Source organism: Scardinius erythrophthalmus (assembly GCF_964197995.2).
Source record: "Scardinius erythrophthalmus genome assembly, chromosome: 20".
In the NCBI taxonomy this organism is placed as follows: domain Eukaryota; kingdom Metazoa; phylum Chordata; class Actinopteri; order Cypriniformes; family Leuciscidae; genus Scardinius; species Scardinius erythrophthalmus.
In genome coordinates, this window is record NC_138240.1 from 10,931,823 (window position 1) to 10,949,390 (window position 17,568).

General features: G+C 37.3%; 1 protein-coding gene across 1 annotated transcript; it reads right to left on the bottom strand.

Annotated features, from left to right (window-relative positions):
• Window positions 1-6,330: 6,330 nt before the first annotated feature.
• On the bottom strand, window positions 6,331-15,870 carry abhd17ab (abhydrolase domain containing 17A, depalmitoylase b). The gene is made up of 5 exons (XM_081349409.1): window positions 15,492-15,870; window positions 14,237-14,619; window positions 12,295-12,489; window positions 10,757-10,936; window positions 6,331-9,669 (listed from the first exon to the last, which is right to left on the bottom strand). The coding sequence occupies exons 2-5, from the start codon at window positions 14,611-14,613 to the stop codon at window positions 9,444-9,446; spliced, it is 978 nt and encodes a 325-aa protein (XP_081205535.1). The 5' UTR covers window positions 14,614-14,619; window positions 15,492-15,870; the 3' UTR covers window positions 6,331-9,443.
• Between the last annotated feature and the right edge of the window lie 1,698 nt (window positions 15,871-17,568).

Genomic DNA, 17,568 nt, shown 5'->3' on the forward strand with positions numbered 1-17,568 from the left:
TCAAACCAGAATCACTTTTAGCATTCTACGCACTTCATTCGCAACTAAACTGAATGTTGATGTCAAAGATAATGTTGTTTAAAGATGAAAATAATCATAGCCAACAGGACTCGACTCGAGTCAAAAATACTAAGAACCCAAGTAACAAAAATATGTTTCTAAAAACATCTTGCGAACATTCCCATTAAGTTTTCTTGAATGTTTTCTTTGGTTATTTGAACATTAAGGGAACATTCCATTTTATTGTTTTGCAAACATTATGGGAACGTTACTTTTAAATGTTCTCTTAAAGCTGCAGTCCGTAGTTTTTCCTCTTTGTCGCCATCTCTGTTCAAAATCTCCAATTGCAGTTATTCGCGGAATTATCAACTTTACGTGGGTTGTGCCTCGGCACGGCACAGCGCGGATGAATCCAATGTTTTGAGGAGAATGTGCGGCTGTCAATCACCGCGCCGGTGTGGATACTGTCATTCGGAAACACAGATTCTACTTTTTAGAAGTATGACCAACATAAGAATTTTCACTGGAAAATGTAATCTGAACAAGTAACACCCACTTTTGTTCTGACCAACTAAGGCGAAAAAAGCATTGCAGTAAATCGCGCTGATTAAATCTAACGATCACTAATCATATCATGTCAAACCATGCAAATTATACTTGGTTCTCAAATTGTTAATGTTAACAACATCAGCATTGCGTCCTTGTTTTCGCACGGGCCGTTGCAGTCTCTTTTTTTCTAGCCACTCCGAAGTCCGAAGTCTTTTGCGTTTGAATCTCCAGTTGTCACTGGTGATTGTCAACCTGAACCTTTCTGGATCCGCCATCAAATTAATAAGTTTAATTATATCAAGTGCTGTGAGAAAAGGCTATAAATCTCCACCTCCAACATCCTCACACACAATAAGCCTACTAGCCGAGACACCTTCTTTATGTGTACAGATATCGCGTAATGACGCAAAGACATGCTTGAATTTCCCGCGGAAATCCACCAGTACCACTGGAATAAAAAACATTATTACAAGTTTACCGTTTGAATCAAGCTACGGCAAGCAGATAGTTTTGAACACTGGCTGGTTATGTACTTGCTCAAAAAATAATTTTGAATAATTTTTAACCCAAAAAAGTTACGGAATGCAGCTTTAACATTCTGAAACAAGTACTAATATTTAAAAAATGTTAGACGAACATCCAGCTGAAATGTTTCAGAAAAAAAAGTTCATAAACAATGTATAAATAATGTTTCTGTGCTACAGTTTTGACTACATATTTAAAGACCAGATAATTTTGAATAAACGTTGCCAGAACCTTAACCACAGTTCTGAGAACGTTCCCTGTTTGCTGGGAATACAAATGAGAATGCTAATGAACATCATTCAGGCAACGAACGACAATGCATTATTGTTACTATTCTAAACAGAAGAGATCTTTTTAATAGGTTTTGGATTGGTGTACAGTATGCAAACGTGCACCAAAGCACACCATTGATCACGTGCGATCATACAGCAAGAGGCTGCCGATATTGGCAACAGGGCAAGAATAACCTCATATCCTCAGGCAGAGCAACCATTTCGCCTGCTGTCCCCGAATCTTCAATTACCCAATATCCAGGTCAATTTGGACCACAATAAATCGACCCTGCAAAGCTAAATGCGAGCAAAGCAGAACCAGATGACACCGCTGGCCTCAGGGCCGTAATAGCTGGTCTTGGGAAAAATGCTCAAGACCACTCAAGAAAAATACACAAAACAATAACTGTGACAAATGCAATGTGTAATATTCCAGCTCGGTTGGTTTCCATGAACAGATCTATCTCTGTTCATGAGTGCACTGGGTTATGTTTGTTTGTTTGGCAGTGTGGTAAATGCAGACACAAATACAGACTTTAGTGAGGACTAAACACATATTTCTGATGTTTTCCCCCTTCACAGTGAGACTGCAGCACAGATTTCTTTAATAGCAGAGAGACGTAGACCTCAGATGACAGTGAGGATATGAAACACTCTGTAATGAAGTGCAAAACACATATTTTGAGGATGTGGTGAGGAAGGAAGATATTTTACCAGTGATGTTAATTACAGCATGTAGTTAAAAAACAAACATTAAATGCACACATCACATCACATTAATCAAATATCAAACCTGCTGCCTTGTTAGTGTGCTGAGTGTTGCATTTGGATGATAATAGCTACTCAAAAAGCTACTTCCAGCATTATTGCAATCAAGGCTTTTTTATGATGGATTTGTCAGATCTGATATGTAGAGGAAGCTCTTTATTTATGTCACTGACAGAGACAGATAATGGAAATGCCCTTGTATGCCTGTTTGTCCAACTCAGTCCATTGAGAATGTAGTTTGTGCCCCCTAGTGGTCTGATCTGAACTCTGCACTGCATCTCCCCCTAGCAAGCCTCAGGCAAAGTGTGATTCAAACTCAAGAGACAGCAGATGAGATAGCTATGGTAAAAAACAATAACGTCTCCTGAAGCAAACAAGGATACATGTCTTATTTTCTTCCAGTCATCTAGGTTTTGAGTGGGCTGAAATAAAGACATAAAATAACAAAACGTGCACTGGCAAAAATAGAGCTAACTTTGTGCAATTACAGGTAAAACTGGAATTCTGAATATTCTACAAAGATGTAGGACTTATATTGATTCAAACAGGATGTAATAATATGCTAAAATGGCATAATATTGATTAAACAAAATAGTTTCGACTTGTAAAAAAAAAAGAAAAAAAAAAGATTGCGGTGACCCTTACGAAAAACAGTTAAGTTCAAGAATATTTTTAAGTATACTTTATGTAGTAAGTATGCTAATAAAAATGTACTAGAAGTATACTTGTAAGTGTACGGTTTCAATTTTAGGGGCTAAATTGGCCCACTTTTTAGTGTAGGCCTAAAATTATACTTTTAAGTAGGCCTATAGCCTACAACAGTAAACTTTTTGAGTACAGAACTGTTTACAACTAAGTTTGCAACTATATTAGAAGAGAACGTATAGTAGGTATAGCCTACTGATAGTTTACAAATCAAATACTTGTAGCACATTTTTTAGTTTATGAAAGTACACTCTGAAATATACCCCTCCTCAGTAAACTACTAGTTTAGTAGTTTCATATTACAAGTGTACTTGTAAGTTTTCAAGTGAACATAATATCATACTTATAGTTTACAATTTATATATAATTTTTTGCACTTAAAGTATACTATTATGTTCCCATTTAGGTATTGTTTTATTCTTGAAACATAGGCCTCCCTTTCACAATACTTTAACTTATATTTTAAAGACATTTTTCTCAAACTTCAAGCATTCTTTTTAATAAACACTTGGGTAATTTTCACAAATAAAAGCAACATTTTAACAAAAAGCAGACAAAATTGCATTTTTTTTCGAAGACTAGCTATGTCCGAGTGGGATTCAGAACTATGCTCAAAACATAGATGGAGTAAATCGAGTGCATCGACACCCCAGCCCAGACACAGACGTTAACCCTCCCTGGTTTCAACATTTCATTCAGTAACATTAGGCAGTTTTGAACTTACATGCTATTTGATGTTTGATGATCGTGTTATTTTACATTTGCGTACACAAATATCACTTGTTCTATCTATCACCACTTGTTTCTGCTTCTTCACCAGTGTGATGGAAGTTCGGATCATTTTACTGACTCTCTTGTTCGATGTCGTTCATCAAAATGAACAAATCTTTTTTCGAGTCATTTCGTTCATTTAAGGGGCTTTAAATGTTATACTTTTATCAGGCAAATTCCCCGAACACATCCACCAACGCAATCTTTCTTGATAATATTCTCAATTAAGAAATTATTATAATGCTGTTAAAAATAATTTACAGGGAACATAAATAAATACTTGACCTTCCGAGTCTTTCGTTCATTTTTCACGTGACAGACGCAATGAACGGATCATTCATGAACGACTTATTAGGCCTACAGTGAAAACATGGATAGCCGAGAAATTCTGTGAATGGCGGGGAAAGAGTAAAGTTGATTTGAAGTAAAGTACAATACCAGAGGACTACACAAAAATTCACATTCTCAGAATTAGGAACAAATCTGTTTTGTTTTTTTAAGATAGCATGTAAACGTATGTGGAAAAACTAATAGGCTACTCAATCAAAAGAGTTAACACAACTAGGCTACAACTACAAGCCAAGTAGCCTATACTTAGAATACTTAATTATACTTTTAACTAGGCCTATATCTCAATCAAAAGATTGAGTACATGTATGCCTATATAGGCCATACCAGAGCCGTTAAATATGAGAGATGCCACCACGCGGTCACGTGGTTCATGTAGGGCCTGTATCTCTACATAGTTCCAAGGGTTTAAGGGTAATATTGCAGTATTTATTATAATAATTTACCTGTTCACATCATATATATATATCATATATCATTTTTTTTTTATCATATGACCTATTCGTAATCTTTATTCAAAATAACTTCCCCTCTCTCTTGCTTGCAACAACTTCTCTTCTCTGATGACTCACTGGCACAAGGTCGGGACAACCTGTCACTATACATGCAATAGCTAACCACAACAGTCCATCAATCCAAAACAAATGAGTAGCAAATCTACACTTTTTCTTGTTTGAGAAGCCGTCACTCTGATATGTCACAAGTTAAGAAAAGACTATCGCAACTTCATTGTAAATGCATACTGTTACCAAATCAAATAATAAAAATACAAATCAAATTTTGTGGTAGTCTCGTCAACATTATGCCACACTCCCAGTAAACCCAGAATATTCCTTTTATGTTCCATGCGTTTGGCATATCACATACAGCATGTGTTAATAGCTTAACTGATGCATTTGAATATAAGCAAATGGGCATTGTGAGATTAATCCAAGTGTGATTAGACTGTAGAAACAAGGTTTTGTGTGCATATCCACATGCATGTTCAGAGAGAGGCGTGTGTGTTTAACAGAAGGTCTTAAATCCCATCTGGCTGCATTAACGCCTCTTGACTGTGGCTGTTGCCGATAGGCTGGGTCATGCCAAAGCTCGTAGGGCAATAATTAAAATGAGACAGATAATTGGAGATTTTTTGTTACATAATAAGTGCACCCATCTGTTGCTGATCTGCTACTCTATTCTCTATGCAAACCCACACACATATACTCTTGTACTGGTTTGTTTTGCATAGGAAGATTCAAATCAAGAGTCTTGGGACCGGTTTGGCATTAACTGATGAATTGGAGGAGACGACGACATAGATGAGAAGAGAAATGCAGCAACATGATGAATAAACAAAACAGGGCCAACGGCAACAGTGTTATCCGACACGCTCACATACGAATGTTTCTCTCTGTGCCTTGAATTATAAATGCCTCATCAATGATTGTTGGGACTTAATGTCTATTCCACAGGAGTTGAGGATCACAATTTAATATGCAGGTCAGCTGCTACGATCGTTTTACGATTCTTGAGGATGTTTATAGCCCAAGGATTCTGGGAAATTCAGCTCAGCTCAGCCTGTAAAATATATCACCATATAAATGTGATGTTCCTGAGTGCAGTTACAAGAAAAGAGATTTACAATAACTAATAATTCAACATTTAAAAGTCAGATAAAATAAAAAATATCTTAAATTATAAAATATAAAAAATGCATTAAATAAATGTAAATAAATAAATATTAAAGAATTATCTGCAAATGTGACTACAGTATGTTTCATGAAAATAGATTTACAATAATTATCAATTAATATTGTCAAGTTCAAGATTGAACATTAAAACATAAAATATAAATATATTCAGTTTGAATAAACATTACATTTATTTAAAAATAAACAAAGGCTTTAACATAAATCTTAATATAAAATAAATGCATAGCATGTAAATGTAATCTTCCTATTTAATTTTACAAGAAATTTGATTCACGATAATTATCAAATCATAATGTCAAGTTCAAGACTAAATATATAAAATATTAAAATCTAAAAATAGATGTATTAAAATTAGTGCTGTCAAATTGATTAATCGTGATTAATTGCATCTAACAAAGGTTTTCATTTAAATAATGTGTATATTATTATATTTATATCTTTGTGTGTGCGTGCATGTATAAATATAAGTGCGTGTATATACAGTAAACTCACACATATATATATTATAAATATATATATATACACATATATTATGTAAACAAAAACTTTTGTGATTAATCACAATTAATCAATTTGACAGCACTAAATAAAAGTAAATGTATTAAAACCAATATTAAATACATGTGTAAAACAAACATTTATATTTTGCTATATAAATGTGATGTGTGCAGTTACAAGAAAAGAGAATTACAACAATTATCAATTCATAATTTTATTTTCTAAGATCTCTTTTATTTATTAATTCTGGAAAAGGAAAAAGACATATTTAAACCTAAAAACAACAACATTAGAATAATGCATAAAAGGATAGAGAACAATAACACCCCAATAACTCTTACTCCCGATCCATTAAGATACAAAAAACAGATTCTCAAACCTCAAGATTAAGCTTCTCAAACAATGTTATACAGTACATACATCTGATAGTTTTAAAAAGATATTTCTATAACTTACTTTCTTTAAACAAGAAAGAAACAAAAAAAAATCTTAATAAAAAGAGCTGAATCTGAATGTGTTGGGATGGAGTCTCTGGGTAACTCCAGCCCTTCCTCAAGCCAACGTCCTCCCTTCTTGTTTGAACACACACATCCAGTCTGCTGGCTCCAAGTTGGTATTGCTTCAGCCCTGCAAACACTTGTGTCTTGCAGGAGGTAAACACGCACCAATGGTCCAGTCAAAAACTTCCCCTCGGCGGCATCAACAGCAGCCTGTATTGTGTGAGAACTGGCTCTGTCTGAACAGCCCAAGTCCACCGCCTGCTCCAATCCACATCTGAGCGCTGACAAATGGCAGTGGGCGGCCAATGCAAATCCAACACCTGTCATCTTTGGTTAGAATGGAGAACGAACAAGCCCCCTTGTGTCCAACCCCAGATTACATACTTTAGTACACGATGAAACATGGAATCAGATTTGCTGGAATTAGGCTTTGGAAATTATGTACAAACCAGTGTTTTGTTTTCGGAATACATAATCACTTTGCGTTGTGCAGTAATGGGAGTGAGTTCAACCAGAACACATATGAACAAGGATGGTGGATGGATAAAGGTAAAAAAGAAAAATATCTGGAGATGAAATCTTCTGGCACCATAAAATCAGATTATTCATCTTGCAGAACCCTACCCCAAAAAGATACTGAAGTTAATTAACAAACAAGTTATTGTGCGAAATTCAGAATGACTGTGCAGCCCACAACGTTAAAGGGATAGTTCACCCAAAAATGAAAATGTTGTCATTACTTACTCTCCAGACAGTTTGGTAACCTGACAGCTGACGGCACCCATTGACATCCATAGTAGGAAAAAATAGATATTATGGAAGTCAATGGGTGCCGTCAACCGTCTAGTTGAAAGAAAATCAATTACGTAACTCACCACAACATGAGGGTGAGTAAGTAATGAGAATTTTCAATTTTGGGTGAACTATCCCTTAAAAATGGCAAGAATGAATCCCGCCAGCATGGGGAAGCAATGTCTTATCTCACTGAAAAGGTTTGGTAGTCTTTGATGTATCAGAAAACAACAAAATGTTGCAGGGTTCGGCCCTTTAATTTCATTGAGACCATTCAGTCGAGATCTGTAGCAGCAAGTTCCCTTGATAATTCACAGTTGTTTTTCAGAGCTTTTACAATCTTTCCAAACATCAGATAACCTGATAGTTGCGTCCACATCATATCAGACGAACTCCCTTAGAAGAGGAGCAGCATGACTAGAGATGACATCACAAAAATAGGTTGTAGATGACCTCATTGTTGTGCCTTTATTGCTAGTTGTAATCTTTAAACCTGCACCCAGCTGTCAGAACATTACTTAGATAGATTAAACCATGTGCCACTAACAAGCAATTTGAAGTGGGAAGAAAAAGAAAATCCTTTATATTCACAAAGAGGAGTATTTAAATTATGTGTTATGCTTTGAAATGATTTGCTTAAAAACAAAATGATAAATCAAGAGACACCGAGTAAACATGCATGATTATAGCTTCACCTCAGACTTGAATGAGGGAGAGGAATAATATTTCCATGAAAGAAACATTCTTGACGTCAGGCTAAAAACGGGAAAAACTGGTTGCGAGTTGTGTGTCATTGCCACGGGGGTTCAGACGTGATTTCTGTTTTTATCTCTGACTGTGTTGGGTGCGTGATTTGTTCCTACACAATTAGACCATTTAATGGCCCTTAAATCCATTTTAAAAGTTAAACTAGCTGAGAATGAATGTGGAAATGCTACGCCGAAGATCTGGCTTTAGGAAAGTCCCGACGAGAGAATAAAACCTTGATCTTTCTACTGGCCAACAGTTCAGATGCATGATGTATGGATCTGGACGCGAATATGCTCCGTATCATGTCATTCCAAGTGCGGTGATTTCATTGAAATATGATGATCAGCGAGCAGCCCTCCCAGTTTCTTTCACCTCAGGGTGCTATGGACACCCTCACATGCTGAGAAGAAAGGACAGAAATAAAAGTAGATTGATAATGCTGGGAACAAAAGCCAACATCCCAGGATTCGATGTTTCACTGCCTGGAGCGGTGTACATCATCAGGTGTCATCTTATCCCAAGCTCATCTTTTACATAAAGGCAAAAACTCAATAAAAGGGAACGTCGGTGCATAGAGGTGAGCATCCCGCAGGGTATGTGAAAGAGAATGGACCCACACACCTGGCCACAAGAGCCATCCAGAAAAGGCCAAATGATTAGATGAAAGAATGAAGATGCAGAGGTGGGCATCATTGCACCTGTGTAGGATGCTTCAAAACTCAATCCTGAAATCCTCTACCAAACAACCGGTTTATTCCATCCTGCAGGGTCAGGAAGGCTAGGAAGTTTGCCAGGCGCTGAGATTGAGCTATTTTAGGTTGCCTGATGAGAAGTGGGAAGTGAAAATCTCTCAGGCTGAGGCATCATGGGAGCAGGTCGGAGAAGCAAACCACTCAACTGACAGGTGAATGCTCAGATATGGAGAAAGACAGTCTGGTTGGAGGTACAGGACTCTGTCTGGCTTATTTCCTTGGACTGAATCCGGCAGAAGAATTCATCCATCCATTCTTGCCCCAGAGAAATTCCACTTCCACCCCCCAGGGTCCCCATGCACACATATACATAGACACGTGTACAAGGAGATGACAAATGGAGGGAGAAAAAAAAAACACTTAAGAAAACAAATCTGAGCAGTGGATCATCTGTCAACCTGCTCTGACAGTAAGGTTGTCCATACAAAATGGCAGCCTTCAATAAGTTACTGATGCATCCATCTCACTCTCGCTCAGACTGGGAGATGGTGGGATGACAAGGAGGAGAAGAGGGAGAGCTTAGGCGTGTTGTGCGGCCAATTCCTGCCCAATGAAACGACGCAGGCGTTCCAGGTACTGGGTGTACAGTTCGATGTCATTGTGTCCGGCTCCCTCCACCCACAGCGGCTCCACAGCTTTGGGGCAGCGCTCGTACAGGGCCAGCCCGTGGGAAAAATCGATCACCTCATCCTCCGTCCCATGGATGATCAACACTGGAGATGTGATTTTAGACACTTTCTCAATGCTGAAGCAGGGACACACAGAGGGAAAACAGGGTGTTAGAAGAAATACATAATAAATCCACACACAGAAAGTAAATTAAAATAACCATTAATAGCTCATTTCACACTTGATGTATATGATCAATGAATTAAATTCAACTGCAATTCATTTTTCAGTAGTATGATAACAGCCCACAGAATTTTCACTTTTGGGTGAACTATCCTTTTAATCACTAAAGCATTGATAATAATATGAAATGTTTCTTGAGCATCAAATCAGCATATAAGAATGATTTCTGGAAGACTGGAGTAATGGCTGCCGAAAATTCAGCTTTGGCATCACAGGAATACATTAGATTTTAAAATATATTGTAATAGAAAAAAAATATTTTAAATTGTAATAATATTTCACAATGTTACTGTTTTCACTGTATTTTTTATCAAATAAATCTTGGTTTTATCAAATAAAGTCTTGGTGAGCATACAGACTTCAAAAACAAAAAATCTTATCAACTCCAAACTTTTGAACAGTAGTACGCAAATATTTATAATTAAAACCAACAATATGTAATGTAACTAAAAACATTTTGGAAATGTATCTTGGCAAGTTATATTTTCAAATGTGGTGCATACGTGTGTGTGTGTCAGTAAACTAAACAGCTGCCAGCCAACTACACAGCACTTGTGCGAGAACAGTGGTGGTTTTGACTGCAGCTGTATGCGACCATGTGTTCTACTACACTGGCACTGAATGACACCACCCACCGAGTGCAACCAAACTCCCTCTGACCTCCAACACACTGCTGTCACAGCCAAAATGCAATGAAAATTATTGTAATCAAACTTAAAGAATAAAAAGACTTATTCCCATTTTGTGTCAAAACAAGAAGCTCAGTATAGTCTCAGTCAGCAATCCAAATCACAGCACAACTCTGTTTGCTTTCACCAAAACCAAAACCCAGGGAATAGCTCATAAATAGCGGCAATCTGTGCTGGCCATGACCAGGCAAATCATCAGCTCATTAACAATGATGAGCCCTGTCAGTGGAAATGGGAATAAGACACAAATAATCAAGGACAAGTTAGAACCTAATGATTTTTGGCACTCACTTGGGAAATGCGTCAAAGCAGTAAGTCTTCTTAGTGTCGGGGAAGGCCACCCTCATGCCAGACGTGAGAGGAGAGTGAAGTATCACAGCCGCACACTCGTATCGTGATGCCAGGTCCACCGTGGGCACTGTGCCAATGCTCTGTCCATACAGGATAATATTCTCTGGGCTGATGCCATATCTGTTTGAAGGAGAGGAATCAAAAGCTAATTAAATGACATACACCGAACAAATAACTGCCTCATGTCAATGTAATTTACAGCCTATTCACACCAAGAGCAGTACGATTTGCAGACTGCTTGCAAAAAATTGAGTGGAGTGTGAATTTTCATCAGCCTTTGAGAAAATTCTCATTCCTGAATTAAAGAATATTGTTCTCTGTTCATTTCGTTTATTGAATGCTTTCTTACGGATTTCTTTAAGGATTCTTTTAGCACTTTTAAGAAAGGTATAAACCTTTCTATAGACTATTAAAGAAAAATGCTCAACCAAAAATAATACTATTTTAGGTTAATTCATGTTTTTAGTAACACTACCATTAAAAAGACTTGTTAAAGTGTATCTTTAACATCATTCCTCATCATATGAGAACCAAGTAAATAACTACACCAATTTAAATATTACAATCCACCAATGAATGAACAGTATCAGTTCTCGTTTCATGGCGAAAGTAATAGCTTAAGGTTTAGAAAGTCAAGCTCCAACCAATTGAGTGAGTCATGATGAGATAAAGACTAATATAGGAGTCTTTTGACTGATTTATTATAAGAGTCATTCACGAATCAAATGTTTGTGTCTAGCCAGCGAGGACAAGACACTAGAAAGATGTGCTTTCAATTTGCTTTTGTATTATTTAAATGCATTTTGTCTCTCATCGATTCCTCAAAAGAAGACTGAAAATGTGCATAAACACAACAATCACCACTTTTTATGACAAAATATGCTATACCCGAACAGAATATTAACTATGAGCAAAAGCAAAAATCTAGGATAGAAATTAATATACACTACCGTTCAAAGTTTAGGATTGGCAGGATTTTTTTAATTGAAAGTCTCTTATGCTCACCAAAGCTACATTTATTTGATCAAGACACATTAAAACCGGAATACTGTGAAATATTATTACACTTTAAAATAACTGTTTATTCTTGTAATGCAAAGCTGAATTTTCAGCATCATTACTCCACTCTTCAATGTCACATGATCCTTCAGAAATCATTCTAATATGCTGATTTGGTGCTTAGGAAACATTTCTTATTATTATCAATTAACAGTTGTGCCATTTAAATTTTTTGTTGAAACGTGATGCATTTTTTCAGGATTCTTTGATGAACAGAAATTAGAAACAGACATTTCTTGTAACATTATAAGTGTATTTAATGCCACCCTTGATCAATTTAACTGGTCCTTGCTAAATAAAATAATTACTTTTTTTAAACTTTTAAAATGATTTATACATTCAGATGCAGCACTGTAAAACTTGAGCCCTACTATGCAACTGCAGTTGTTTTGGTTGTACCCTGTTATTGATTGTCTCACCTTGAGCGTAGAGCCTGCCACGCTGCATCTATGTCTGCATACAAATTCTTTTCCGAGGGCTTCCCCGTGCTGACCCCATAGCCGGAGTAATCATAGGAGAATATGTTACAGTTGATTCGAGTGCCTAGGCCGATATAGAAGCTGCTCATCTGGCCTAGATCCACAGCATTACCATGGGAGAACAGGACAGTGAACCTGAAGAGGGAGATAGAGAAATAGGGTGATGGGACTTGTAGTACAAAGTCACTCTCTAGTATGCTGCTCATTACACTATTTCAGGGTCTGACTCAACATCTAAGTCAAGACGGATCCACAAAGAGACTTTGTAACCTATCATTTAATTCGCTGAATCACTGTGCATGTAGACACATCTGCAGTGAGCTATGAGCCCGATACGCTGCAGGGAATGGTTTCATGACTAACATGGGTGTGTTTGTGTGTAGAATTATTTTCAAATAATCCGGGTGGCAAAAAAAAGCGGTTGGCTGTATATCAAAGAGTGTCATTTGTATTTGAACTATATACCGTTAAAGTATTTATTAATATTTTGAATGATCTTTTATATTGTCAGTTTTCATTTTAATTTTAGTCATTTATTATCATTATTAACATTTCTATTTAGCTTTAATTTATTTTAATTTAAGTTTGTTTTAGTCATTTCAGTACTTAAACTTATTTCAGTTATTCTACGATTCTTGGCCTTAACGTCATGTCACTGTCATATTTTAATTTCAGCTTTATTTCAATTAAAGAACTATTTTTAATTGCTTAAGTTACTAATAACAAAACTGATATCAAATCCAGACTTTCAAAACGAAATAACACGTACTTTGTGTAGAGAAGAGAAGACATCTATTGTGAAAAGACGTCCACAATATCGAGCACAACAAAAACCTCTGTACTCATCCAATGGAAATCACTCTTAAAGAGGAAATAAAGGAACAAAGGAACAAGTAACAACAGTGGGAATAAAGTGGCGTGTGATAAAGAAAGAATGCGTCCAGGAAGGAGTGGCTTCTGGGTAAAGATAGCAGACAAACTCGGAGAGGGAAGCAGGAAATGGGACAAAGGAAAGATGAAAAAAGAATGAAGGAATGTAAATGACCCTTGGGAGGAAAAGGGGGGTCCATCAGAGGAAACGTGACACTTTGAGTTCAACATATATTATTGTGAAAACTACAAATAAGGCCCCTCCAAACATTAGTGGCTTTCGCACCGGAGGAACCTTTTCATAGTTTCTAGAACTACTTGTAGAAGTACCCGCTTTTTGGCGTGTTCGCACCACAGGAACTGGGAACGATTTTAATGGGAACTAAATAAGCTCCTACTTCAGAGTGGGGTCTAACCCAGCACAACAGGAACAACCAGCGACATAATTGTACGCTGACTGGCCGAACGCACGCAAAACACCAGCCCCCGACATTTTTTTAAAAGTCGTGTACACAGTTTATAGCCTATATATTTACTCCACAAACTAACTCTACGAACACGGAAAACGGTGATAGATGGACCTCTCACCCTTTACGCTAAGGAGAAAATCCAACGCGACTTTAAGGGACCAAGCGTAACATGATTCTGCTCAGCTAGCAACACTGGGCATCAACCACATGGCAAACGCTAACACATATACGGTTTACTTTCTTTGTAACAGTTCCATCCAATAATGTACAGACAGGACTGTTAAACAGATTGTAAACTAATGAAGACGGAGAATGGGAGCGCTGTGTGCTCAGGCTCTACCGTTTTCAGCGCTGTCAAAATAAAAGTCACAAAAACAAGCGTGGCTTACGTAACTTCAGAGTTCTTACTGGCAGTGCGAATGCAACCAGGAAAATGGCCCTAGGGGAACATTTAGTTCTCGGGAACCGCCCTGGTGGCTAGTTCCTATAACTACCTGGTGCGAAAGCCCCTATTACTAATCCAAAAATGTGTCCAACCCTACCTGGCAGAGGGGGCACAGCGGATATACATGCAGCCCACTCTGTTTCCCCGACTAGAGCGAGTCAGGAACACTTCCGTGGCATCCAACTCCCGTTGGGAGTACTGGAATTCTGCCCGCTCTGTGAGGTGAAGCTTCCAGCGCCCCTCTCCAGTGGTATTCACACCCCCTATCGAACTCCCACCACTGCCGCCACCTCCTCCACGGGAGCGCAAGCTTGACGTCCCCGTTGGTCCAGCCGGTACCGGCCCGGCCTCCAGATCGGGCAGGAGGGCATAGGTAGGTTCAGGGGGCAGGAAGGCAAGCTTGGCAGCGATGCGGCTGGGGCAGGGGGGGCAACAGAACAGGCAGCACAGCTCACTCACAGAAAGGCCATTCATTGTCAACTGCAATAGAGAAGACAGGAGATCATGGTCAATACATATTCAACACAAAACATTTTATGTATTTTTATACTTATTCAGTTTTAACTGGACTTTGTTTTATGTTAATTGTGTTTGGTGTTATATTGCTATGTACTTTTGGATGTACTTCTATGATTATGCTTTCTACCTTGAGCACTGACTGAAAGCATAATACATTTTTATTATTATTATATGCCACCATTGGTCATGTGATCTCAACATGGCGGCACCCATGGGGCAGGACCCCCTCCCAGTACAATTAATCTGCATTTTCTAGAAGACTGATATGATCTCATGTGACTGTACATCAATGTATTGATATTTCTCAGAAGAGCTGCTGATTTCTTTGTTTGATTTTTTTTTTTTCACACAAATAACTAATTTAAAATCCAATTTACGGAGTGATCATTTATTTTAAAAATTATAATACATTCAGGCACCTTTGCAAAAACAAAACTATGACGGAGCTTCTCTTTTATACATTTCTTGTGCTCAATTCTCTACGACGACTTAAACGGGCAAAAAGCACCAACAGTAAACAAATAGTTAATAAGTAATACCCAGGTAGAATTAACTCAGGCATCCAGTAAACCTATCTCCCAGCTATACTGTTCTTGCCAGCTTAAAACTGATAGTCTATCTGCTATCGGATACTGTATAGACTACAAATATAAATTATACATATTGTCTGATATTGCCGGTTTAAAAGGCTCCAATATAAGATCCACCAGTGGTCACATCAGCCCCAACAGACCCGCTTATCGCTAACACAACATTTAACGTACACCTCATTTCAGCTGCAAACGAACACTACATTGCTAACAAACACATGAAAATGTATATATTCCACATACGTATCGTTCTCTTGTCCACAGCCTGCCAAAGCCGGATTTCTTTATATTTTCACACCTCTGTCGCTAAGTAGCTAGCTCGTAGTGAGGGGGCAGGGAGGAGTTAGCCAGCTAGCCAGTCAGCTACGACTCCTCTCAGATAATAAATAAAGGCCTGGACGCCGCCGAGGACATGTCTCATCCGCAAATAAAAAGCAGAGCCCTCCAGGAATGAAACTCAGTTTCTGGTTTGTCGTCCCGAGTTGATTCCCGGATACCGTCCTGACATGTAATAATAATCTGCTGGTATATGCTAATAGAGCTGTGTTTTTTCCACTCCAGTCAAAGATGTTAGTTAGCCTTCCCACACTTCATTGCGTCTCGCAGTGATACTGCTTGAAGTGAGAGGCGCTAGTGGTGGGAAATATTAAGTAAACCTTTGATTGATTAAAAACCTTTTGGGTTGAAGGATAAAATTATTAATAACTGGTATTTTCAAATATTATACTGTATTATAATTTAATATACTTTATTTAAAAAAAATAAAAAGACAAAATAAAACAAATGTAATAAATAAAAATGTTCTCATTCTTGATTCATTAAATTAAGAGATCGTGCTTGCTACAAAAGCGAGCCGTAAAATGGAATAGGCTATATTTGTGTTTACACAGATTCTATAATATAATTAACCAATCATAATTTTTTTTTTTTTTTTTTTGTATTTACAAAAACAATCATGTTCACTTTAACACGTGCAATCTTTCCAGAATTTGTGTACACTTTTACAATCATAAAAACATAATACAGAACCTTTGTAGCTTTTCTGCATTTTTTGTATGGGCGGTAACCTATAATCAGTTTATCAATTGCATTAACATTTTCCCTTCGGAGTAACTTTCTTTCATCATCAATATCAATACCAGATTGTCTGATAACTTTTTTTTAATACACATATGGGCAAACATATCTTTGCCTCAAAAAGAAATTACAGTCCTTTGCGCTATTTTAAAATAATAAAATAAAAGCAAACTGTCAGAAGGCATGTAACCAATCAGAAGGTCCGCTGAGTAGCACGTGACTCGACGCTCCTTTAGCGTGGAAAACATGCAGAGTGGACGATGTGCCTCCTGTTAAAACGTCTTTGCTCTTTACTGTATCGCATCCGGAAATTACGCTGACATGTCACATGACATAGCGGGAGGAGTTTCCAAGGAACTTCTGTCAGATCTGCTGTCGTAGCTTTGTAAAATCTGCTATAAACAGCTGATGAAATTTTTTCCATTTAAATAAAGTTGTATAGCCTATTTGTATTCTATACTAAACCATTTAATTACAAGTCACACAATACACTGATTATTCTTAAGACAACGACCACAAATTAAGTGTTATAGACTAAAATATATTAAACTTAAGAAAAACATGATACATGTTAAAAAAAGATACTACTGTCTTGACAAAAATAAAAGTTTAAAGTAGGCTATGTATAGGCTATCCATAGCCGTCTATAATTTGTCTCAACCAAATTAATACAATGGATTTATGTGGTAACATTAAATCTAACAGACAAATGTTAACCCTTTTAAACCACAAGTGCACATTGACAGTAGCCATAATAATAATAATACAGGGTAATTCATATGCAGACACAGGACATCTTCACCGTTTACTCAATTAATATCACAGCATGAAAGGACATTCTGCTTGAAGAAATGTCAGAGGCGGGCTAAGAGATGTTCAGCTTAAGTTGGGTGGGTGATCAGTAATTACCTACACCACTTCCTGGAGTCAACCATTTCCAAGTTTCCCATGAGTATGATGAGTCATGTGGGCTGTTTGTGCAAAGGTACAACAGTTAGATTCACTTCAAGTATATTTTCAGCAAAACAGATGCACTACACTCTTGAAAATAAATGTTTCTTCTTGGCATTGATGGTTGAAGAACCTTTAACACCCATGAAACATTTCCATTGCACAGAAGGTTCCTTATAGTGAGAAAAGGGTCTTCAGATTATTGAAACAATCTTTTTTTCTTTTCTCTCTCTCGCTCTAAGAAAAGAAAGGGTCCCAAAGGGAACCTAAAATAGCTCTTCTATAGACCTTA

Bases quoted from the DNA above. Each gene is read 5' to 3' on its own strand.
- abhd17ab (XM_081349409.1), bottom strand. From the start codon at position 14,613: ATGAATGGCCTTTCTGTGAGTGAGCTGTGCTGCCTGTTCTGTTGCCCC. The intron at 12,490-14,236 runs GTAGGGTTGGAC...CTCCCTCTTCAG, and splicing joins CGCTGTGCCCCCTCTGCCAG to GTTCACTGTCCTGTTCTCCC. The intron at 10,937-12,294 runs GTGAGACAATCA...TCCTTCAAACAG, and splicing joins TGGCAGGCTCTACGCTCAAG to ATATGGCATCAGCCCAGAGA.